The following is a 26120-nucleotide window of genomic DNA, read 5'->3' on the forward strand; positions in this document are numbered from 1 at the left end:
AAGTATTGTCCCTAACTCAGGGTTAATGGCATATTTTCATTAATGTAGTAATGTAGTTTGTAAGAAAAGCCAACTCGATCAAATAGGTCATGTAGATTTGAAGAGATGATTTCGAATATAAAAAAATTATTTCACTAACAAATCGAAAAAAGGCCGAGAGTCTAACGTTTCTTTTTGCGATTTTAATAGACTTTAATTAGATATATGTATATAAATATACCATATAACTGAATTTGTTTCCTATAAAATTTCAACTACGTTAATGAAAACGTGTCATTTTATAAAAAAAAATGTTGCTCTCTAAATCGACTTACAGGAAACGTTCTGTACAACAGTACTGCTTTTTTTTTCGTATATTGGAGCGATTAATCGAGAGATCATCGAGATTAGTCATTCGCTTTCGTACGGCACGTTCTCGTTTAACCGTTTCAGCTTCCGTCGTTCTCTCGTTACAACAAGGTCGCGTACAGATTTGGTGGTAACGAGTAAATACCGATAACCTAGCAATAAGCCAGAAACTTTCTCGTGACTGCGAGCGTCGGAGTTAGAGAAGGACGAGGTAGTGGAGGGGAGGGGAAAGGGAAGACATTCGCGTCGTGCGAGCGGGGATAGTCGTGGAGCACGGGAGGTCGAGCGTTGTGTAGGGATGCGTGGGCTGCGCGGGGCAAAGCGAGAGGGAGGCGGCAGCGGCGCAAAGAGGGGGCAGAGAGAGAGAGAGAGAGAGAGAGAGAGAGAGATGCAGCAGGGTGGGGGAGAATGTGCTATCGGCCGCAATCAGCAGCTCGGCGGCTCTCAGTTTGTGTCGGATCTCCGTCGCGGTCGTTTCGTAATACAATTTCCGTCGCGCTGTGCTCCGTTTTCATTCTCTCTTTTTCTCTCTCTCTCTCTCTCTCTCTCTCCTCTCTCCGTTTCTCCCTCCCTGATCCTTCTCATCCTCCCCTTGTAGTCCGATCGCAATTCGCCCCTGTGTTCCCCTTTCCTCCCGTCCGCCTCCGTCAGTGACACCGAGTTTCGACGGGAAGAGCGTTCTTCGTACGGAGACGCGTCCTCGATTACTTCGTCTTGCTCCGTTTTCTGTGAGAGTGTGTGTATATGAAGTGCACTTCGACGACAGAAGGAGAGTACGAGCGCCAACAACACGGAAGAGTCTCGGAGGTGCGTGTTTTCTTTATCTCGTATCGTTTGTGTACGTGCGCGAAACGTGCGTGATGCACCGCCGTTTCATCGCCGCGCGGATTTACGAGGACGCAGGAGGGAGGGTGGGCAGGGGTGGCTTGGTGTTTCTTTCGATGTCGTATTTGTTCGAGCGCGATAAATGGCATTGTTATCGGGACACGCAGAACTCCGCGAATCGACAAACTCCTCGCTACGCGAGGCGGGACATAAGCGCGCGCGCACGAATGACCCGGAGTGCACGCGCCGAATCGCATCGGGTGCGAGAGCGGACGTCACGCGCACCGCGTCGCGCGCGATAAGCGACGCTAGGCCGATCGGCAGCGTCCTTACCGCGCGCCGGGAGATTGATTAGCGGCTCGGCCGTGACTCGGCTCGTTTCGACGCGCGAGGAACGCCGCGTGAAAAAAGAAAAAAAAGTGCGAGTGACGCGCCGCGCCGGTCGCTTCCGTTCCCCGTATTCGCGCCGTCCGCCGTTTTCTTTATTCGCGCGCTCGACGGGAATTACCTATCCCCGGATGAATCATCGGCCTTAAGGATTTCGTCGATCGCCGAGGTTTCAAGTCGCGCGGAGTCGTTGGCGTCAACTCCACGATATGCACACCACGCTTTTTCAAAGAACCCGCACCTCCACTTGAGTTCCGTCGCGTATGAATCATCGACAATTCTCCCCCCCAAGGCAAGGTCGTTCGCGTTGCTCCGTAAACGAAAGCTCGGATTTTACTCCAAATGTGTCGCGTTCCATTCATTCCTCGCGGAGTCGCACATGGAGCCGTTCCTCGGTAAACGGTAGATTAACGAAACGATGGCGCTTGATATCGAATTGCTGTTAAATTCGTTCCCGTTACCAACGTAGCGCGACGAGTGGTGAAAATCGAGGCTAGATTTCGCGGATTCCGACGACAGACAGACCGCGGGATCGTGGGATCGTTTTTTCGGCGACGAAACGAAACGCAATCGAGAACGCGCGCGCGAGGTTTCGAGCGACGCACACTTGTTTTACGTAATGAAACCGCGTTCGCGTCGAGGGGGAGAGTGCGAGCGAGCAAGCGAGCGAGCGAGCGAGCGAGCGCGTTCCTCGCTCGCGCGTGCGCCGCGTGTAATCTATCCGTCGTCGCGAACCCCGTGTCGCTCGCTCTCCGTGCTCCGCGCCGCACCGGCGGCGGCGGGGTGTCGGTCGGGTGGCGAGGGGGACGGCGGAGGGGCGGGGAGCTCTTCGATCATCGGCATTACTGGCCCGCCTCGTGCGTCCTCGTGTCCCGTCGGAACGGCGCGGCGGCGCTCGGCTCACTCGGCTGGCTTCGTGCGCCGCCGCCGCCAGTCTCGCAGCAGCTCGCGCGCGTCACGGATCTACGTTGCGCCTCGACCTCGGCCTTCTCCGCGACGCGACGGAATCCGGTGGCAGTCAGTGGTGATAGCGGACGGTAGTAGATCGTCCGTCTCTCTACCTGTCCGATCTTATCCGTGCGACGTCTGTAACGTGTGTAACCTCCCCTCCCTCTCTCTGTGTCTTTCCAGCGTGAGGAGTTTACGCGGATCGCCGTTGTTTTTTTTTCCTCTCTGCCGCTGCCGTCGTCACGTCGCTGGCACGTCGTCGCATTATCATCCGTCGTCGTCGTCGTCGTCGGCGGTTACCTCGCGCAGCCCGTGTCGTTGTGGTGGTGTGCGCGCTTCTTGGATACGCGGTCACGCATGCACGCATGGACAGACAACGGCGACGCGGCACTGCCCAATGATGGCCGTGCCGGGCATTACCGTTGACGTAGTGATGTATTATTAGTGGTGCGCGTCGCGGGAAAGTGCTGTGTGCCGCCGTCTCGCTCGCTCTTTCTATCTCTCTCTATCTCTATCTCTCTCTTTCTCTCTGTCTCGCCGCTCACTTCGGTCCGTATCTCGACGGCACCGATAATAGCGCGGAGTGTGCTCCTCCTCGTCGTCGTAGTCGTCGTCGTCGTCATCGCCGTCATTTGCCGTCGGAAATCAGTGATCGCGGCACGAAGGGAAGGCAACGGATACGTACGCACGTATTTCGCCCCCCCCATCCCGCGCGCAGTGAGAGTTTTGTATCAAGTGCAACGCGACAGTTCTCGCTTGCTCTCTTGTGTGTGGATTATCTCGTATTTGGATATACTCGTATTATCGTATTGGATATATATCTGCGATCCCCGTCGCAGCCTCCGGCACGCACTCCGGCCCGACTCCGTCGCCAGGCCACGGCCCAGGATCGTGATTCCGGTAAGTGTTGCGTTTGTTCTCTCTTTCATTCGGCCGCTTTGCGAGGATCGATGCGCGATCTCGGGGAACGCGTGACGGCACGACGTCTCGCGCGCGCCGTCGCGCTTATCGCTCTCGATCGGCTGCCATCTTGTTATTTGCAAGCCGTCGCTCGCGTATACCACTCGCGCGCCGTTCGCGAGTGTTAAAAGTCTAAGCGCGAAAACGCCCAGCTGCCGCTCGAGGTGTATCCGCTCCGCGTTATATCGACCGTCTGATCTTCGGGCGGCCGTTCTTGCATCTCTCCTCGATCGCGGGACGATCGATCGAAAATCGGGCTGATAAGAAGCGCGATCGACATCGTTCGTAATCGCAGCCGGGGACGTGACGTCGTCCCGTTTCACGGCGACGAGATTCCAAAACGGGCCGCGCGCGCGCGCGCGCGCGCTCGCGAGCGAGGTGCTCCGTTTTTTTTTAAATCCTCGCGACGAGATGAAAAACTCGCGGCCGTGTAAACAGCGCGTCGCGAAAGTGCCGGGTCGCCGGGAGCGGAGCAGTCGGGCTCTCTTTTAGCGGGGAATCACGCGTCTCGTTGACGCGAAAATAGCGAGCGACGGTGACAACGATCACCGCCGTTTTCGTCGTTTTGCCGGTAATTCCGCTCTTGAAAACATCGGCCGTGTTCCGCGTAAATACCGTCTGTGTTTAGCGACGAGGCTGGGAAAAGCTCGGGACGAGTTCTCGCGTCGCAATCGTCATTTCCGTCTTATCTGCGGTCGTTGGACGCCCGAAACCTCAATTAATCTCACTTTCGATTGCGGTGGCTATTTTTTTTTTCACGCGCGGCGACACCGACGTGCCAGGGAGATTGCGCGCGCGCGCGAATTATTTTTTAAGGAAAGTCATCGCGAATCTCGAGTGGAGATTTCGTAAATTTCTGTGAATTGCATAAGTGATACGATACGCAGACAAATATGATTCTCACGCTAAGAAAAGCAGTTACTCAGCTTTCTTCTTTTAAGCGACGATTATCTTCCCAAGGAATATTTTCGTGATAATCTTATTATAAAAAAAGTATACATTGTTTACTTGAAACATATGTCTACTCAAACTTTTGCGTATACACAGTAAAAATATGTACTTGAATTTTATATTAATTACTTATTTCAAATAACTTACAAGTTAATCTGTTAATTCTTCTTAAAACATCAAATTTATTTAACATTTCTTACATTTATATACTGAATTTTAATAATTTAATACTTCAGTCAGGAATATTAAGTTAAAATAAAAGTCCTTTGCTTATTATTTCGATTTTTCCCCTTCGATACAATTTTATAAAACTCTTCGAAAGAGTACAAACCCTTTTTTTAAGTGTACAACGAGTTTTTCTAAAAATTACGATAAGCATATTACAAAGCAGTAAGAAAATATCCTTTGTTGGAGATGACTCTTATTAAAAGTCCAAATTGAGTAATCACTTTTCTCGGCGATACTTTTCTTACTCTGTGTCGGCGGCGATCGTGCTGGCGAAAACACGCAAAAAATGCTTACGCTTGTCGGCTGAAGTCTTTATTTGAGTACGACTGATAGATAGAGTGAAAAGTTAACGACCGCGGAGGATTTTATTTCTACCCTCGTTTCGGCGAACTTTTGCGTAGCGTGCGCGTGGGAGTTTGGCTCGCGCACCCATCGAGCGTCGCAAATTGATTTTCTTAACCAGCCTCATGGCCCAGCTGTTTTCCTCGCGATCCCATGTCGCGCTGACATCGGACACAACGCTTCGGCGATAGCCTTTTGCATTTTTTTTTCCTTGACATCGGACGTAACACTTTGGCGATAGCCTTTCGCAATTTTTTTTTTCCTCGGGCATTCAAATCGAACGTTTACATTCGGCGAGCTATTTTTGCGCTCGCCATCAATTTTTCTCTCAAATAAAAACGTTTTTTTGGGGAGGGGGGACCCGTTTATGTCACGAAGAATTGAAGAAGATTAATACATTTGAGTGTCCTTTAGCGATTTCCCCGTTTTGCACGATCGCAGTTTCCGAACATTATTATCTTATTATCGCGTACGCCAACTCTCAACTTCCAGACAACTATCGTGGGAGTTAATGCGAACCATAGAAAGTGCGATATAGCCTGTCGGATATATTAATTACAAATGCAGCGTTTCACAGTTTAATAGCGGAAAGATGTAAATACGGTTTTTGCGAGGTTTCGTCGTCTTCCGAAACACGCAAACGTATCGCGACACAATTGAAGGGGTTGGGGGAGGGGGAGGGGATTTATGGTGGGCGGTCACCGATCACAATTTTATCATTCTTTTTGTAAAATAATAACAGTTACAAGAAACACGACAAATAAAATAAAACTTTATAGGGAGCTCCCTAATTGGGGAAGAAATTAGTAGAATCATAAATATGCGATGTTGTGTTCGGAGGGTATTATAATCGTAAGTTTCGAACGTGATTCGTGACTGCTGAATTATTCACGAATTCGCCGGTAAAAACCGGCGAATCGGCGACGGGCGCAATCTGGCGGAGTCGTGGTAGCCGCGTATTTCACCGTGCGGGAAAAACGGAGTAATCCGCAGAATCATATCATACAAAAGCGACGCGCGCGCGTGTGTATGTGTGTGTCGCGTGGAAATGGAAATATTTCAGACGCGTCCGAGGAGAAAGCGATTCGAGGTGGATGTCACGGTATAGAGTTCGCGTTCTCTTCGCCGCGAACGATATTATTTCTGGCACGGCACCAGCCGGCGGCACCGACCGATCGATCCTCGTCCTCGAACGGGCGATCGCGAGCGAGCGTCATCGTCACGCGTGCGTGCGTGCGTGCGTGCGTGCGTGCGCGCGCGTCGCGATCGATCGCGAAACGAGCGAGCGCGTATTCACTATCCTTTCGGCGAGGGGTAGGGAGGTAAGCGCGAAACACGTTTACCAAGACCCCGGAAATAATTACCGCTAAGCAGACCCGAGTTGTCGGCAAATTGAATTGGCTTCGAGTACCGGCGCGCGCGCGCACAACACACAGACACACAAACACACAAACACACGTGCGCGCACGCGCGCGGTCTCTCTCTTTCTCTTGGCAACTGTATCGTCTCGGATCCGAGAAACGATCCCGCCAGTAAATTCTTTTGCCCGCGGCTCGCCAATGTTTGCAAACAAACTCCTCGGTCCTCGCGTGTCAGCGTCGCGATTTTATATCCGGCCTTGGCGTCGCGCGACTCGCTCCGTTTGTTGTACGCACCTTAATTCTCTCGGATCGGACAAAAAAGTAGCCCGAGTTGTAATCGTTTGCGAGTGTCAACAGCGAGAATTGGACTTCGATGTAGTTCTCGTAGTTCTTCTGTATGTATTGTAGAAGGAAAAATTGAGCTCGCGTAACTTTGGCATTTTACCGTATATGGTCGAGAAAGATTTACGTGATGTGTTTTTAAAGTCGTATACAATAAAGTAGGATTTCTTCCTTTCTATCAATACTTTTTTACATTGCGCGCTTTTGTTACAGTAGCCGTTTAAACGTTGACTGGGAGTTGTATTACTTTTTTACCGTAACAAATGGTAATTGCAATTAAAATCATTAATGTGTAAAACAATTGGTACGCAAAGGGATATATGAATAATCGCGCTCATTAAATCACTGTTACCGCTTTAATAACAATCGCAAATGGGAGAAATGCACCGCGTAAGCGCATGCGATAGAGTAAATAAGTCACACACGGCATATGCGATAACAGGATGAATATTTAATTAGCGCAAAACGCAGTCTCGGGAAATGAAATAATAACGGGTGGGGAAACGCCGGGAGACAATCACGCCAAAACTTAACTCCGGCGATACGTTTTATTATCCGTCATTCGAGGAGGAAAAGTAGCAGCTAGCGTTTCGGTGACTACGTAGCGTAACCCCGAGTGATTCGATTACTATCAAGTAATTTATGCAAAGCAGCTCGCTAAACGAAGCGGACAGCGAACTTTTCGACGGCAGAATTATTTCTCCCTTTCAAAGACCGTTTTATTGCTCGCGCCGGCTGTCCCGTCGCGTCGACATCTTCGCTACTTCGCCGAGTTGTTCGGCGAAACTTTTTCCTCTCGGTCTGTCAGAATTATTATTATCTTGAGAATTATCTTCTGTAAAACGCGCTTTCGTCGTCGCACGCACACACACGCTTCTCTCACACGGCTTATCGGAGTTGTATTAGTCAATTGATAAAAAGTTGAGGAAAGAAAAGGTCGCGTGCATCACTGTCGCTATATACTGTTTATTAGTTGCCACATCTGCTTATATTAGATATCTACTTTATAATGCAATCGATTATTATTATATACATGATATTACGAATTATTTTTCTTTCGCCCAAATGCGTATAAAGAAATTTTCGCGTAAGAAAAGCGATTGCTCGATTTTTAGTTTTCTTCTTTTAAGTAATAGTTAGCTTTGCGAAGGGGATTTATTTTCTTGATGACCGTTTTAAAATACACTCTATTGAAACGAACATAATATATTTAAAATAAACTTTTATATACACATAGGAAAATATACTCATAAGTTCATACGTATCTGCAAATTTATCATAAGCATAAAATTTATTACAAAATATATTCTAAATCTTTTAAAAGTTTTGTTTGCTTGTTATTTTGATTTTCTTTCAATACAATTTTATGACATTCTTCGAAAAGTATAACATTTTTTTCTGTCGTATATAATAATGAGTCTTCTAAACTTTGTAATTCTGTAGATTTTAGGACAATTGTAAACAAATATTCTCTATTGAAGATAACTTATTAGGGAGAAAAAAAAAAGAGTAATCGTTTTTCTTGACAGTATTTTTCTCCGTGCGGTTTTACGGTGCAATGATAAATCTTTCGTATAAGCACACTGATTCCTAGTATTTTCTTCTATGTAGAGAAAAAAAGTACACTACATTATATCCTTGGCATTTATTATCGTTTCTGGAGTGTCCTATCGCCGGATCTGCCCGGTTATCACAGGACACGAAACCTGAAGTTTCGTGCCGTTTCGTGAAAGCGACCGCGCTCTCGACCGGCACACGTGCGCGCGATTTCTCCTCGCCACTGCACGCACATTCTTACACGAGCCATCGGCGCGCGAGCGCGTCCATTGGCCGACATCCAGTTTTTCGGCTCGAGTCGCCGATATTATGATTGCGAATGGAGGAAGCTCTGCCAACGGCACAGAATCTCTGTGCGGTCTCTCTTTATGTCCCCAAAAAGCTTTTAAAAATAGAGAATTAGAAAAGTATGAAGTACACTAAACAGATCTCTTTTTTTTTTTATGTACCGAAAGTCAAACGTCAAAGGCTGTACGTTATAACTTGATTGAAAAGCTAAACTTTTTTTTTAATATTTTTTCTCGGAATAACATCCGCGTAGTTGCGGGAGAAATGAGATGTATGCCGGCGGAATATACAATATCGTGCCAGTCCAGCAAGCAACTTTCCGATCCACCGGTATATATTTCCAATAAGTTTTATGGGCCAACTCGCTCCTGACCGCGATTTTCTGGTCTTGCTCGGTGAGCATACCGGGCCGAAATTTCTCTGGCTCGATGTTTTCGAGGTGTTCGCCGATCCGTTAAGTGCGTTAATGAGATACGCGGGGATAAGCCGCGACCCAGATAGACAGCGTGTGACTTTGAGCGAGGGGAAAGTTGTCAAGCTTTAATTCGCGACTGATCGTAGGTGAGAAACCGATTATCCGCGGTTATTGTCCCTATGAAGTGCGTGGAACTAGACAATTAGAAAATTTCAGAGAGAAATGTGGTAATTTATAAAAGAGTGCATTGTCGTGCTACACAAATAATATGCTTCAGTGTCAGATTTTTATGGATTAATGTGATTTTGAAATTGTACATTGCATATTAGAGTCAGATCAGCTGCGATGATTGCAATTGTGGGTGACAATATATTAAATTGTCATTGAAAAATATTACGCTGACAATTTGACTGGAGTAAGAATCTTTTTCCATCGATAAATTATTCTGCTGCAGTTTTGAATCGCGGGAAAGACGCGCTTTATAACTGTTAATGAAGAAGTTTTGCAATTTTTGTTTTGTTTACACAAAGTTTTGGATTTACGAATCCATTAACAAAGTAAACCGGGATTTCGTTGTTTAATAATGTGTGTGCACGAACTCTTTGGGGTTCGGCGAGATGGCTGGAGCGTTTTAAACTTCTCTTTCTTCTTTTTTTTCTTTGGTAACCTTGAAGTCGTTGGGTTCTCGAAGGTTATTCAATCGGTCTAGTGTAAGTGAATCCAAGCTAATCTACCTGAAGCCAATACAAGGGGCGCCGGCTTAACGATCGGTATTAAAAAAATTCACGATTCAACATCTGGTCATATTGTAGAAAAGTTTCTGACTTTTTTCCCCAACAGTTATAACGACTAATTTTTTTATGTGTAAATACTCCTGGAGAAAATATATTGGAGAGATTAAATCTATCTTTAAAAAAAATATCAATTATATTTAGAAATCTTTTTATATTGTTTCAGTATGTTACTTTGTGAGCTAACAGAATAACCGACATATATCTATTGAGATAAAAAATATTTAATAAAATTACTATCAGATACACATTAAAATAAAACTTTTAACTATGTCGAAGGAAAACACTGAGTTGAATAATAAGCATTGCTGTTAAAAGCTGGATTTATGACACGATTCGTTTCGTCCTCCGCTTCTCGTTTCCGGTTATTACGTGAGAAAGTCGGGCAAGAAAAGTCCTACTTGCTTCGCGGAGATCTCGCAAGAGGAATGGGGAGAAAGAGAGAGAGAGAGAGAGAGAGAGAGAGAGAGAGAGAGTGAAAGAGAGAGGGAGAAAGGGGAAAACAGAGCCAGCAGTGAACGGATCCAGTTCAGAATTCGCCCCGTGTGTAGCACACAAATTTCTTGACGTTCCCAACTCGTTAACGTGCGATTCAAATCGCAGTAATTTAAAATAATCGACGACACATTATATCCAGATATCTGCGTGTCGTAATACCCTGGCACGATTGTCGTTAGGACAAACAGAGAGAGAGAGAGAGAGAGAGAATGATATTATCACAAGAAATTAGAGAATTTTTTCGGAAGGAACTTAATTAAAGTTATCAATCAATCGGTTGGAGAGATCTATCAATTACGTTTTGTCGTACGGTGTTAATTCTTTTCTTCTCTCTCTACGTTGTCCCTTTTTTTACATTCAGTGATGTAATTACTTTCAAGATAATATTTCAGGAAAGTTAATTTTCTTCACACTTTATTTGAAGATAAATATTACAAATGCTCCTAATTTAATTTAAAGGTCTATCTAAATCTATATTTATCCTCTTACGCTTTAGCGCTTATTTTTTTTCAGTGTAAAAGAACGCGTGTTCATTTACAAGTTGACAGGCGGATACGTTGCAAGTTCAATTTCACAGTCGTTCGGAGCAATGGAAGTTCGGATTACTGCACGGTTATATCGTATGAAACGCGATCCAACGACTTGCTGCAGGCCGGCAGAAACCCCAGCACGCTCCATTCGCTCCTAAAATACCGCGGCTTTGTCACGGCAGCATTCTTCAAAGTGTTTTTGCGGCAAGACCAAGAAACATTTTACGAAGTAGCGCGCGATTAATTCGATACAGATGTGTGTGTGTGTGTTGTAGCTGGCTGGCTGGCTGGTATCTAGGCAGAATCTGCAGGTCACAATCGAATTCACGCGCGGTGTATGACAGGAATTATTGACGTCGCGCGATATTTTCAGGCTTCGCTTGTGTGCGTGCACGCGCTAGATGATAAATACCCTCACCGAACGGTACAGCCGTCGATGTAACGCGCGACAACGGTAATAACATCTATATAAGTTGAATATATTTTTATTAATTACAGTTTTTGTTTGGCTTACATTCCGGTGGCTCTTTCACCTATCGTTTCCGCAATTGGCGATTTACTGCGCATTATTTGTACTTACACTAAAAAAAAAAAAAAAAAAAAAAAGATCTTGCAACTTCAACAAAAATTATATGTGAATTTTCAAATTCCATACGTGACAGCCAAAGTTCTAGCAAATACAAAAATTAGCGATACATTTTGGTTGTGTTATATCAAGAAATCTATATCGGCAAAAATTTCTTTGGGTGTACGTGTTTACATTTGCGTATGTAAATAAGACAAAAAATTAATTGAAAAGAGGAGGAAGAAAAAGCAGCTATTCGTAGAGGATACCTTCGATTTTTGGAGGTGAGGAGCTCTCGTCGTAAGGCGCGCGTCGCATCATATTCGCACGCGTCGACGTGGAAAGCGTAACTCTCGGAACGGCAGTTCCCGGATGATGCCAAGATAATGGCGGGATAAAATCGCGGGAATCCGAGCGATTCGAGATGGAGATGTCGAAGCGCGAGATTTATCGGCGCGCGCGGGAGCACGTGCCGCGCCATACATATATGCGTATATACGTAGGAGAAAATTTAACGTGTGCATATCTTTCGCTTCCCGTCCGGATGCTTGACGTTGAACAATGCTTCTCGGTTAGGAGAGCCACCGTGATATATTCGTAGTCTATCGTCGCTAGGATGACGCTGAAGAATCTCTCCATTCTATCGTGAACATGAACGAGGACGGCTGAGAAATGAAAAAAGGAAAAAGGTACAGGTCGACTTTTACGTATATATTGCATATACGGCGCGGCGCGCTTAGATAACTTAAAATTATCTGTAGATAAATCACGTAAACGTATATCTTAGATAAGTTTCTGGAAAGAATTATACCAGATAATTTTCAGGTAGCGCCGTTGTGTCGAGAGCGGAACACAATAAAACGTTGTTACTCCGAATGCGAATTCGTCGACGTAATATTTTTTTCTACAACTCGTCCGCGTTCCGACAACATCTTCTGGCGGAGGAACGCCGTGATTGGAAAGTAAGTTAGGTAAACGTCGCGCGCGTCAAGGCAACGCCGTCCGTTTCGGCGAACGCGTCGGTGAACGAGAACGGTGTGTATTCTTATCGAGGGTTTGCGCGCTATCATTATCGGGGGAGTCGAGATACAGATATAGTTAGAAATAATAGAAACACGGCATTCTTGGTGGGTATTTCCGGCGCGCGTAATCCCACGTGTTGGACGAGTGCAAGGGTGCCTTGCCTGCCTTGCCTTGCCTTGCCTGCCTGCCTGCCTATGTCGGATTGGACGTCAGCGGCAGGTCGAGGGCGAAGGTAGGTAGGGCGAGGGGATCGCTATCGTAATAAAGGATCCGACGACCCCGAACAATCTCCCTGGTGCGACGCGCCGAAAAAGGATCTCGCATCGAGCAGGGGTGTAGCGTCGCATTCCTTCCTTGCGCTAGTCCTTTCTTTTCGAGGAAAAGAACTTGAGATTAAAAAAAGAAGTCCAACAAAAACGTCTGATCAGTTAAAGTCGCTTTGCAACTATGTAATGCCGTTTCTGTTGTAATTATTATCTGTTCGTCACGCGCTAGAGCTGTTTGATCGGCCGGTTTCATTTTAGGGTAATTGTTTTGGGAGTCTCTGAAACATTCAAATGATAGATTTGACTTTTCGGCGTGATTACCCGTGGTGCTTGAATGGTCCGAAACATTCAAATGACAGGTTCCGCCCGCGTCCAGGATAATTGGAATGCTGTGACGCCCGGAACGTCTGAATGGGTATCATTTCCGTCCCGAAATCACACACAACATACAAATTGTAATGCAAAATATGTAAAAGTGTTAATTATAGTAGAAAGGTTATTGTGCCGTACGCGGCGATATTGCCGGAGCGTCGTATCATTGCTACGCGCCGTCGTGAATATGAATGCGACTATTCTTGGTCACGCATGGCGACGCCTTTGGCTTCGAGTTATTTCTAGTCGTACGGTGTGACGCGAAACGCGCTCTCTTCTACGGCGGCGGCGAGAGCGAACGGTTGCGTCGTGACCGCTTTACGGAATTTTGTAACACAGATTCTCATGCGATCTACGCGATCCGGAATGTCACCTTTGTGTCAAGCATCGACAAGCTGCCCGCGATAAAAGTTTCACGCGAAACTTTCTCTAAGTCCTAAACCTATAAACCGATTGTCCTATCCTCGGTGAATTTTTTGCAGTTGTTAATAAACTCGTCGTATTCTTATTTATAATACGTACTCTGTTTAAAAACAAGAAAAAATGTCTCCTTTACTTTTTACTAGGACGCAAACAAAAGTTTTGAACGTGCTCGGTCTATTCGAATAGCTCGAAGTAGGAAAAAAATGAGTGATCGGTCCCGTCAAATTGTTATGAGTTCCAAACTCAAGTTTGGAGAGTTCAGGTAGTAAAGAAGATTGGAAACGTAGTACGCATCGTAAACCAAAGGACAGTTTTTCACGACTATTTCTCTCTTTTACGTTAATATGTAAAAGAAATAAGTAATAACTTGGAACTTTCAAATCTAAAGTGAGTTCAAACAATCCAAATTTGAAAGTTCGAACTATTTGATATTCTTGAGATGTAAACTATTTCTGTCACCGAGCACTACTTTTTACAATTTATTTTTATAAAATTCATAGTTGAGTGCCATCCTAAAGAATGATATTACAGATGACGGAAAGATGATAAAGAATGTGTGGGGATTAATAAGGGTGCGATTGCAGGTTACGAAAAATTGATTGCGCGAAGTGAATAATCAGGAACGGGAAAAGAGTAAATGTTTGTTGGAGTAAAAAAATGGAGTGAAATTTATTTATCCGTGAAAAGAATATTCGGTAGTTCCGGAATATCTTGTGCAGTAAAATAATAATCCAAGTAAATCCGGCATATCTCCGGCGAGGTAGCTGCACGCTCACCGAGAGAAAATTACAGCGTCACCTTAATAGGTGTAGCGTAACAAAGTGCGTCAAAAATTTCATTACTCATCCCGTTATCATAATCACTTTGCTTTATCTCTAATCTATAGTGTCGATAGCGGCTATACGGAACGATATTACACAGTTAAATAGACTATCAAATTAGAATTAAGCAAAACGCGGCGTGTCGTAATTTTATCTCGCTAATGATACTATCTCAGCTAAATGAAATATTTCGTGTAAATATATGCGCGCTCGAAGTAATATCTTCTCGAATGTATTGTGTTTACATATACGTGTATGTGTAACGGACGCGCGGCGATCGCGCGATTCTCGCTCGCAGAAGAGGATCACTGCGTATTTTGTGGCGTGAACCTCGTTGTCCTTGCCCGTCCATAGTTTGTTTTCCGGTTTAACGAGCAGTCCTTGCCAGACGATCGCGTCCTTTGAGCCCTCTTTCTTCTTTGAGCGTGTCTCGTTTATCTGCATGCTTTCTCCATTCACGTGCAATTGCCTAGCTTATGGACTACGGTCTGCGTTTTCTTTCGAGCAGTTTTACCCAGAGGGAAAGCCCCTAAGTAGCGGCGTACTATTGATTTAACGTTGTTCTCCAGTTCTCCATAAGCACCGTAAAAGTATTGAAACATCACTGTAAAATGCCCGCAGATAAACGTGCTTCAAGGCGGATTAATGGATTTACGCACTTTCTCCGGGATTGAATCGAATTTACAAACTACAGAGATCGTAGAAAACATTCGATAGCTCTGTTAAGAAAAAAAAAAAAGAAAAAAAAACTGATTTGAAACTATTAAAATCTCTCGCTAAGAACGAATGTAGGAACAAACGTTGTATATCGCATAACATATAACTGCGACTCTATATTAGATTTATTACAGTGCATAAATTCTTAACAAAAAATATTGAGAGTATTATTAAGATAATATTACTCGGATAGTAGAAAAATTTTAAGCTTACTTCGGCTGGATACTTTTTGCGACAGTTTATCTTTTTACATGTAATTTTTTTTAAACTTGATTTACATTAAAAAAAATGAGGTTAATCTGGATTGTGCATATGCAAGGAATTTATAGATAGTCGATTGAGATTCGTTATCTATGACCTGGATAATCGTGTTTCGTTTTTTGGCGGCGTTTTCGCATTATTGGTGTTCGGCCCCGTTCTCTCGTGTAATGCAATATATAATAGTAGCCGGTGCGCTTTAATTAGTGTCGTAACTTTGCCGTATTCATTTGCATTAACTCTTTTTTTCCTCCCCCTCTCTCGTTGCTCGATTTCCCGTTTCAACCCGCGATATCTTTTGCCGCCAGCCGGTGCTCGAACTTCACGAGTAATTATAACACGACGTGATAAAATCGCATTGATTCTAATTAGTTTTTTTAACGAATAAATTTGGTTAATCTTTTTTTAGATAATCTCAATCGCGAATAATACACGTTCGGCACATAATTTCTCATGGCGAAAGAATGAAGTATAAATAATGAGTGAAGTAAAACTCATTTTTATAATCTGTTTTCTAAGCTACGCGCAGAATTTCATGCTTGTGAAACAGTTTAAATTGGCTTTTATTATGTTAATCACTATATACACGATGCAGCGCGTTGCTTTCATTGCACATGGTTCTAAACGCGATAGGTGCAATTAGAAATGCGTCGCGTGCGTCCCGTCGTTCTTATGAGTCTGCTTGGCAACAGTACAACTTTATTCTTTTCATTTTTTCTCTTTTTGACTGCTTAACCTTTCCCTTTCTTTCTTTTTCTTTCTGCACGAAGCCTCGCAACTGGCTTTTCTCTCTTGCTGTTTCATACTTCTCATTCTTTGCCTGTCTAACCCTTTATGTACCACGTGATCTGCTTCTTTTATTCCGTCTCCTTTTTCTGAAGGCATAAATTGTTATGAACTCTACCGACGAACATTTCGTCATTAAATTGATGCACTGACGCATCGTGTATTCTCTCTCTTTGTAGGAATTATATAATCTTGTAAAAAGATTGTTTTATATTTATGATTATTCTTGATATTCTTTCGTATTTTTCCTCCGTATTTGATTTGTTTTTTTTTTTTAACAAATTGGCGATCGTAAAGCAAGTTGTGGCAAAATCTTTTAATGTAATATTTATCACACATATTATTAGTATTAAGTTATTAATTTGCCTGAGGAAAATTTGTTCGCAATGTTATTTTGATTTAACGAAACTAATAATAAAACTAGCTGTCAATATTTTTCTGAATATATTTTATTATATATTTTGAGGATTTTAATACATTTTCAGAGGAAACTAGATATTCGTCGAGAACTTTTTTTTTTCGGAGAAGTTTAACTATAATACCCGAGAGTTTAGTCGAAATGTATGTGGTTCATTAACGATCGCGGTCGTATATAAATAGTCGCATGTGTACACGCACGCGGGTTACCACACATTCAATGTCACGATTTCTGCATAGCTCCGTCCGACATGTATATTAGAGTAGATTACTTCATTGACATTATTTCCTATTTCCTTGCGTTATCTCGATGCGCGTTTCGCATACACAATGTACAGTTGCATATATATAGTATACATCTTGATAAACCGACGATAGAAATAATTTACTTGAAGTATAAATGCGTTGGAATTACTGTCGTACGGTTTTAATAAAAATGCTAAGAGAATTTAGATTTTTTTTTTGCTTTCAATTTATCAAAATTATCCGTACGTAAGGCAATTATTTATTGATTTTTATCAAAATTTACGTACGAAATACAACGCGAAAATATATGGGATACATTTTACATACGTAAGATACGTTCATTTTAATTGAAAATGACTTATTGGTGAGATTTTGAGTCGAGTGCTTTTAATGGGCAGTGAAAACTCTCTCTCTCTCTCTCTCGCGGGAACGAGTATCTGTCAGTGCGTGTTTGTTTTCTTCCGACGAAATCATTCGACTAAAGTGCACAGGTCGTCGAGATATCCCGACGAAGTCGAGAGGATTTTAGTCGCGCACACTGAAGCGGCGTACGCCGTGGAAAGGGGGGCAGAAGGGAAAGAGGCAATAAGGCGAACCGAGGGACAGACGGCGGCGACAGACGGCGAGAGAGGAAGAGGCTGAAAGGATGAAAGAGGAGAGAGGGAGGGAGGGAGAAAACACAGCGGGAAGGAAATACCGAGGATCTCTCTCCGGGTGTATATCTCACGCACGCATATATACACGTGCTCGCACGTGCGATATTTTAAGCGCGATTCCCACGACGCAATACGCGCCGCGCCGACGACGACGCCCACGGCGACACCGCTGGTGGTGTTACGTCGTTAATTATCGATCGCGGTCGATTGACGATTTACGGGCGCGGGAATTAGCGGGGAGTACTAATACCGGGAGAGTCGTTCGCGGCAATCGGTGAAACGTTTTCTCGGTCGTTACGTGGTAAGTTACCAAGTTCGTTTGCGATTACGTTCACGTGACGCGCAGCGAAAGCGCTCGTCGAGATCTCCGAGGGGGGAAGTTTACAACGTCGGGGGAGAGGGCGGGGGAGAGAATCAGCGTCGTTGCTTCTCATTATTCCCGGCAGACGATTAACCTGCCGTACTCCACCCCCATCACCCCGCTATCGTTCTCGATTTCAGAATCACTGTGATTATAAACGTCGCGCTTTTCGTTACCTTTACCCGTCAAAAAACCTCGCGAAGAATCTCAAGTTGTACATATTTATTTCGCATTGATGTTTAAGTTCCTTTACGACTTCAAAGTCACTTTATTATCAACGAGAAATATGTATGTAGTATTTAAATATTTATGTAAGTGGTTATGACAAAATGATGCATAATGTATATATAAATTGTGATTTTTGAATTATATACTACGTATCCTGGTGGCTATACAGAACGCAATCATCCTTGTACTCGCTTTATTAATCTGTGCCATTTTTCATTTTCCATCAATTTTTTTGTCGTATCTCTTCGTCGCTCGCTACCTCGGCGTCTTTGTTCAGCTACAGATTTCGATAAACGGCATTGGATATCTCCGTGCTCTCTCTCTCCCTCCCTCCCCCTTCTTTTCATTCTCCTATCTTTCGCAACCGAAGATTACGTCGGGAAGAGCTTTGTCGTACGCGAGAGAGAGCTCCGTCCGGGTTTGTCTTCCGGCTATTCCGATCAAAGGATCGATTGTCCTTGCCATTCGTGAGTTCCGGCGACCGCGCGCAAGATCGTGTGCGTTTCCATGAAATTGGACGGGTTCAATCTTCAGAGGGCACCCCCGCATCTCTCTCTCTCTCTCTGCCGCTATTCTTGAAACTGCTGCATCGGGCAGCGTATGTACATGTACACATACACATGTATACGTAAAACCTTCCTGTATCACCGTGGACCACCCATCGGGATCGAAAGATCCTTTTCCGTTTGAATGTCAGGCCGTGCTTTAGGAATGTGCCGGGGTCTAAAGTGTATTTCTTATTATCATTTGATATTTATTGTTCGTCTATCATACTAAGAGATAAGGGTCTACCGCAACGTCACGACGATGATACGGCATGTCGCACGTTTCGCCTGACTAATGTTCCATTTTCCGCGAGGGCATGTTTTCCTCTTCTCATGAGATATACGTACGCCTGGACATTCTTGCGAGTACCTCCGGGCCTGTTCTCTGCGTCCGGTATTTATGTAACGTGATTAAAAGTTAGGCGCATCTTGTTTTCTCTCCGCCGCTGCTTTATTCAAAGTTTTTAACTTGCTACACGTGTGTGCGTGCGCGGACGCGAATTAAACAGAATTAAGTCGCCGCTCATGCGCGAGTATCGTAATTTTCACCAAAGACACGTGCCATTTATATATGTATGACGTGACAAGATGTTGATCAAGCGTGAACGAGTTCTCGTTATCTATCGGACGTATTGGTCGGGCGCGAAGATATAAAGACGCGTCATTAGACAGCCGACTCCAATTAACCGCGATTCGCGTCGTCCGTAAATAAGTACAAATAATTGGATCGTCGATCTCCTCTATCTCGCTTCTCATTAATGACGGACGTCGAAGGGGGTGGGGACGGTGCAATTGAGGATAACGAATTAAGTTGGCAGATGCGAAATGGGGACTGTTCGGCGACAATAAGCCGGCGAGGTAATATAAATTTAAAGAAAAGAAAATAAATCATCTCCGAATCGATAAAAGCGTGACGTCGCGGTAAATAATGACGGGCCAAACAAGCGATTATTAATGTCGCGAGAGCGAGTGAGGTGGGCTGGTCGCGGGAAAGGGAGATAGGCAGAGAGACGGATGAGAGAAATCTGACGAAAAAGGGAGCACGAGGAGATACATCGGAACGCGCGCGGGTCCGTGTTGAGGAACAAGAGGCGGAGATAGCCGCGTAACGGTTAACGGCCGACGGCAGGAGACGTTGGAAAAGGCGAAAGAAGCAGAGAGAGAGAGAGAGAGAGAGAATGAGAAGGAGGGAGAAAGATAGACGCGGAGGAGAGAGGAAGAAGAGAGCGGAGGCGCTATGGAGAGGCAGTCTGCTTCTGCTAGCCTCGACTCCGGTTGCCGTGACGACCCATACCACCCGCCATCATGCCGTCCCGGCATAGTCACAGTTACGGTCCCGGACTCTCTCTTTCTCTCCCTCTCCCTCTCTCCGTCTCTCTTTTTCTCTTCCTCTGCCTTGCGATCGACCCCTACCTCGTCCTCCACCGTCGCTGCCGCCGCCGCCGCCGCCGCCGCCGCCGCCCTTCTCCGCCACGACGGGCCTTCTCGTCGAGGAATCTTCGATCGTGCTTTCTCTTTCTCTCACTTTTCTGCTCTTTCTGCTCCTCTGTGGCTAAGGACCCATTGCGGTTTTTGGCCTGCGTCCTCCTACGGCGCGAGGTGCAATCGCTATGCCAAGTATCCGGCGTGATGTTTTAGTTTCGCTCGAGCAGGTAAACGCTAAATCAGATTCTCCTGTCTTCGACTTTTTTTTTTTCAGTTTACCGGTAACCGTGGGTAATTCGAGGAAGAGTAAGAATAAAGCGAGTTCTACGAAAATTGTCTACGCTTTATTTTCTGGGGGCTGCAGATGTTCTTTAAGACCTTTTTGTTGACAGAAAGGAACAAAGAGCGCGGTTGACTATTATTATTGCGTCTTATGTCTTTCATTCTATTAAGCCCCACAAACTGATGGGAATAACTACTTTATTTGTTTTTAAGGGGGACCTAAGAGGGCTGAAGGGCTGTAAGGATATTTAAAGGTCCCTCCTTTTGGATCAGATTACTAAAGGATAAATCGAAGCCACGTCTCTTTTTATACATGTGATATAACTAATTAGAAAAATAAGATATTACTGTCTGTAATTTAATGATATTTTAATTGACCGTTTGATTAAAAAGTTGTAAAGTCGATCGGTAATTGGCCATAAAGGTAAAATGCCGATGTCAGCTTGATAATTAATAATATGCGGGTAAAAAGTGAATTCGATTAAACGTACAACCGAATAATTCCGGAGACCGGTTTTAACACCGCGCTCTAACTATATAAATCTCGGATTAAAAATAATCGATCGGTCATTCAGAGCGGTAAAGGGCGGCGGTTCGCGTCTCTCTCGGATCCTCTAGCTTATGCTCATGGCTTATAAACAAAAAGGGCTTTTGCCTTTCACACGGATTCCGCCGCCCCTCTGGTCTTTTGATCCTTTTATCGGCCGCCATCCGCTCCGATGATTTAGACAAGCCGGTGTAAATGCAAATGCAAACATGCAGTTTTAACAGAGCTGGGCGACAGCGGGCTGCTGCTCAAATTCTTTCACGCGGAAGCTCCGGCTACGCCTTCCCGCCTTTTCTTCCGCTTTCGTACACACACCTCCGTACAAATCGTTATTACCGTCTATGGGGCACGGTAATGAGGTTAACGCGGTTCGCATGTCTCAAGCTGTTCTCTTCATTGTCATGCGACACCCCGCTCTCGCTCTCTTCTCTCGCAGACACTCCGCCAATTTTGCACGGAATTATTTTAGCCCCGGAGTTATCGCGTTACCGAGGCAATTAACGCTGTAATATCTTTAATATTATCGAGAGACTGAATTTATTGCGGCAGATATAATTTGTGTGACACAGATTTATAATCTTATCTCTACAGTTCTTTACTTCGTCCGTTATATTTGATTTAAGGATAATAGGAAGATCTAAAGGAATCTGAAAAAAAATTGCACTTTTCTATCCTAATAATGTTTCTACTTATCGAGAGACAAGTTAATTACTCCCGAGTATTTTCCAATTACGTAAGTTACACTTTCTAGTAAATAACTTGCGTTATCTCTCTTTCACGTATAACACGTTGTTTGTGACTCTCTCTCTCCCCCTCTCTCTCCCCTTTTCTCTCAATAATTATGTGGAAATTACACTTTTCGGCATAAACTATACGTACAATTAAAAGTTTGGTCGGTTAATTTATATGACACGTGTACACATGATGGATATGAAGGCGAATTAATTATGGAGTACAAAGTTGTCATCCCGGCATACGCAGATGTTAACAGCCTCCAAGAAAATAGAGGCGTCATCATCATCCGCGAAATGTGTGTGTGACGTGGCAGGCAAAGTGTTAAGCGCGCTTTCCGGTCCCGTTTTCCCTCACGGCTTGGGAATCGCCGCGATTAGCCGGCGTGTTACGCCCACACACGCGCGTGCACGGCCGGGCTTTCACGCTCGTGTGCATGCACACGTATGCATGCGCGCGCTCGGGACGAGGACGAGCATACCTCGAGCCGGCCGCCGCCGCCGCCGCGCCGGGCCGAGTGCACGCAGGCGCTCCGCCATGCGCCCGAGCGTGCCACATGGCCGCCACCTTGGCAATGCGTTGACCCTAAAGTAGCGCGCTACCATCACCACTACTACTACCGCATCACCACCACCACCACCACCACCACTACCATTATCGTCGCCAATACCGTCGGTGCATCGACACGCGCGCGCGACCGATTTCTCGGTGCAGCCAGGAGCGAGGAACTGCTCAAGAAACTATCTCATCTAGAAATTGCATGAAAGAAAGGGGAAGGTTGAGGTAAGCCTGAAGGTTCCGAGATGGATTCCGCCTTGCGATTTCTGTTATATTATCGAGATGGACTTCTTGACGTGGATATCACGTAATTTCGGACAAATTTTGGCACGACTTTTCAAATGCTCCGAACAGCGAATGATTAGAATGAAAATTCTTTAAAAGTTATATTCTATTATTACGTTAGACAACATGATATTTGTGTAAAAGTGAAATTGAAACTTTTATCACTGCGAATTGCATTACTTTAAGAATGAAAGTACTCCAATAGAATTGTTTTTTAAATGGAATTTTTTTCCTATTTATGCTGTTATTTTTTGTACAGACCGGTATGCATTGATAAATAGGTATGTTTTCAATCATAACATTTAGTCAGTCCACTCTTCAGGTGCATTTACAAATCAAATTACAAGGTCAGTTTTCTCATTTGATTTATACGCCGTTTGCGTGGCAATATAAACAATATGTATGTAATAAAAATGTACACTTAATATAAATTATCAATTAGTAGTGTTTATATTTATAAATTTTATTCAGAGAGATTTTCGTTTTCAACAATTGTTGACAAGTATCACTTTACTCAGTTGATTATCGAGTTAAATACGAGAACACAACTCTCGCGGTTTACGTGGACGATGAATAACGATTTCAATTTATTATTTCTTATTTATTACTGTAGGCTTAATTGTTCGATCGAGTGCTCGTGAGTAGACTTTGAATGTCGTTTGCGAGTCAATTACGAAGGTAATATCAACAGCCCCATCTTCAGTCAGATCACGGCTGTTATCTTATCGAAATCGTTCGTGTATCGATTACCGAGGTGGAGGGTCAGATTACAGTGCAAATATAACGCCGTATACAACACAATAGGGAAGGCAAGTCGATGTCGTAGTATAAAAACGAGTCTCTTTAAAGAAAGAAATATACTTATATCGTTTCTTTTCAAGAATTTTTCCTCAACGGAAAATATCATGTTATCAAATTGATTATATCGTTAAAAATAAGGAAAGGATACTTTATTTTTGAGTTCATTAATTCTGGTACAAATAGAGAGCCTTGAAAAATCTATGAATCTGTAAAGAGATCTAAATTACAAGAGTACAAAACTTGTAATACCTAATTTAGTGTCATAATTGTATTCCGTATATGTTCTAATTAGGATATCTTAACAGAGATAATATTTTAAGAAGATTTAGGATTTTTTGTTTTATTATGTTTCTTGATTCTGTAATATATTTTATTTTAATTTGCCATTTTGTTTTAATTTCACAAGCTTTTTTTGTTTAGAATAATTAAATTCTAATTATAATCTAACATGTCTAAAGTTAACGCATGCGATACTTTGCCGCACGCACTCGTTACGTTTAACGTATTATGATGACGTATTACGATACGCTTCTGACGTATCTAGTATTTGTCGACATAAAGCGTCATAAACAAGAACTATAATAAGAGCGTATTAGCGAGCGAGAAAGAGTGAGAAAGAAAGTACAGCAAATGAAGAAAATCATCTGTAACTACTTATCTACTACCACTTATCTCTACAGTGTTTACAGATCGGGGATAAAATTGTACGAATCTGATACCGCGCGGTACGAGATTATTAAAGTATCGCGTATCATATCGCACACACATACATCTCTGTATATCGTATTTTTCTCGAGTATGCAAAACTGCTTTTACTCGGAATGTACGAAATATCAGCAAAAAGAAAGAAATTAATTATCCTCATACAAAAATTAAACGCGTTTAACGATTGAACGGGAAGTGGCCGCTGGATTATTGCACAATATTGGAATATCGCACGGTATTATTGATCGTCAGAAGGCTACATTGAGTTTGTTTCGAATTGTCCACAGAAATATTTTATAATATTACCGATCGTCTGTACAAGCCGCTTTAGAGAGCATTACCATAACAAGTTTGCTAAGAGCGAAGCAAGATTAAACAAAAAGACTGATAGTTTGCTTTTTTTTTTTTTCGATTATTGCATCGTCACTTTGCAGAGTGGAAGAAAAAAAAGTAGACGCGTCGCGGAATGCGTTCTTCGTGTAATTCACAGAACAGAGTATACATATCATCGATATCGAATCTGGGAAATGATACGGACGTAGGACGGATCGTTGGGAGGAGCGCCCGAACAAGTGAACAAATATAGATACTGACGTTGCCGAGGTTCTCTATATAGGGGGAGTTCGCCTAGTGCCGGACACCTAAGGTTTTTTCAGGATAAATAAAAAACTATTTCGTTATATATTTTTTATATTGTATTTATTACAAGTTAACATATTAGAAATCAAGATAAAAGAACAAAATAATCAACTTTGTCAGAACAATTATCTTAAATCACAGTTAATCTTTGATTTATGATTTTAGTGAAACATAAACTGGCCCCTAATACCGGACACAATAAAAGTAAGTCCCCTAACGCCGAACAACTTTAAAATAATAGGTACCGATCACAAATATAGTTAGCAAAACACTCAGAGATATCCACACAAGCTAAAAAATAAAAAAATAAAACAAAAAATTTTTCAGACGGCAAAAGAGGCACAGATTTACCAAAGGGCAAGAATAAGTTTCGTATAGAAGACACAAACATATTATTTGATGCATTAATAACCGGACTTAAAAGAAGTGTATGACAAACTAGAAAAAAGATTTCGCGTTTTCTCATAACCAAGAACCCTTCAAGGTAATTAGCTTCAGGCCCGGATAAATGTGCCACTGCTGTTTGTTTTCGGTGCTTTGTTTCTTTTGTTAGAAGGAGGAAAATTATATTGATTCATGAGTTTTTCAAGATTTGAGAAGAACAAATCTACCTGCGGCTTATTAAAACCTACAGCTCGCATCATACTCGTAGACTCGGGTGTTCTTAGTGATAAATCAGGATGTCTAGCCATAAAATCATAGTAAAAATGTTTACCAGCTGTTCTTTTTTCAGTGTTGAAGCGATGAGGAAGCTTTAGCTCTACAGCTAAGTCATATGCCAACTTTAAAAATTCTTTTTTCATAAGTGGCAAACATCGATTAGATAAGTCTTTTACATGGTTCAATAATTGTTCTTCATATTCTGGTAGGAATGTTTTGGTGAATCTACCAAGCTTAGGCTGCAATGCAATTTCTTCACCGGACTTTAGGCAGGTTATTTTGTCATGTAAAGTGCTTTTAGGAATACTATACTTTAGCGCAGCTTCTCTCAGTCCCATTTTTTTTGACAAAACTTTATCAAGAGCAGTTTTCAAATTATCCTTATCCCATGATCCTTTCTTTTTATTCTCCATAATGCCTCCTAGGTTTTTCTATTCTCCAAAAACAAAATATTATAATTCAATATTATAAAAATAAACATAGACACATAACGTTGACATTTTCATTGTCCGGCATTAGGGGAAAATGTTCTGTCCGGTACCAGGGAACAGCGAATATCCAAAATAAAAAAATATATTTTTTGAACTGTATCTTTTTATATAAAATACACTGACGTAATTGAAAAAGTACTTACCAAATTACTTAATAAAAATATAAGTCAATATTTAATCACAAGAGTTTTGATAATATACTCTTCTAAAATTTACGCAGTACAATTTTTTTCTTCCGAGCGCAACGATTGATAGTTCCTATTTGTTTACTGCGTGTCGCAAAAGCGTGTCGCTAGGTCCAAGGTTATTACTCCCTCCCTTTCTCCTTTTGCCACTATAGCGTTTTCTGTCGCGTTTCTATATGTATAGATATTTGTTGTGTCCGGCAATAGGTGCCGTCCGGCGTTAGGCGAACTTCCCCTACGCGCGCGCACGTGTGCCGTAATTACATTACAATTAGAAAGCAAGGACGCACTTTGCATCGGTAGCCCGCGTACCGGAGATGGGAGAGAGAGAGAGAGAGAGAGAGAGAGAGAGAGA

At 43.3% G+C, this 26120-nt stretch overlaps 2 protein-coding genes across 3 annotated transcripts in view; one reads left to right on the forward strand and one right to left on the reverse strand.

Moving 5' to 3' along the window:
• Positions 1–687: 687 nt before the first annotated feature.
• The window catches only part of LOC105834483 (mucin-5AC), a 188535-nt gene continuing 163102 nt past the window's right edge, over positions 688–26120 (forward strand). Inside the window, exons 1-2 of one of the 2 annotated variants that reach the window (XM_036283290.1) lie at positions 688–1155; positions 2692–3408. The gene's annotated coding sequence lies outside the window, so the exon portion shown is untranslated. The other variant, XM_036283289.1, reaches the window with a different exon arrangement.
• LOC118644560 lies at positions 24187–26014 on the reverse strand. Its single transcript, XM_036283291.1, has 2 exons — positions 25724–26014; positions 24187–25520 (listed from the first exon to the last, which is right to left on the reverse strand). The coding sequence occupies exon 2, from the start codon at positions 25500–25502 to the stop codon at positions 24924–24926; it is 579 nt and encodes a 192-aa protein (XP_036139184.1). The 5' UTR covers positions 25503–25520; positions 25724–26014; the 3' UTR covers positions 24187–24923.

Source organism: Monomorium pharaonis, chromosome 2 (assembly GCF_013373865.1).
Source record: "Monomorium pharaonis isolate MP-MQ-018 chromosome 2, ASM1337386v2, whole genome shotgun sequence".
NCBI lineage: Eukaryota > Metazoa > Arthropoda > Insecta > Hymenoptera > Formicidae > Monomorium > Monomorium pharaonis.

What these genes read in the sequence shown, in the direction of transcription:
- LOC118644560 (XM_036283291.1), bottom strand. Translation starts at nt 25,502, where the DNA reads ATGGAGAATAAAAAGAAAGGATCATGGGATAAGGATAATTTGAAAACT.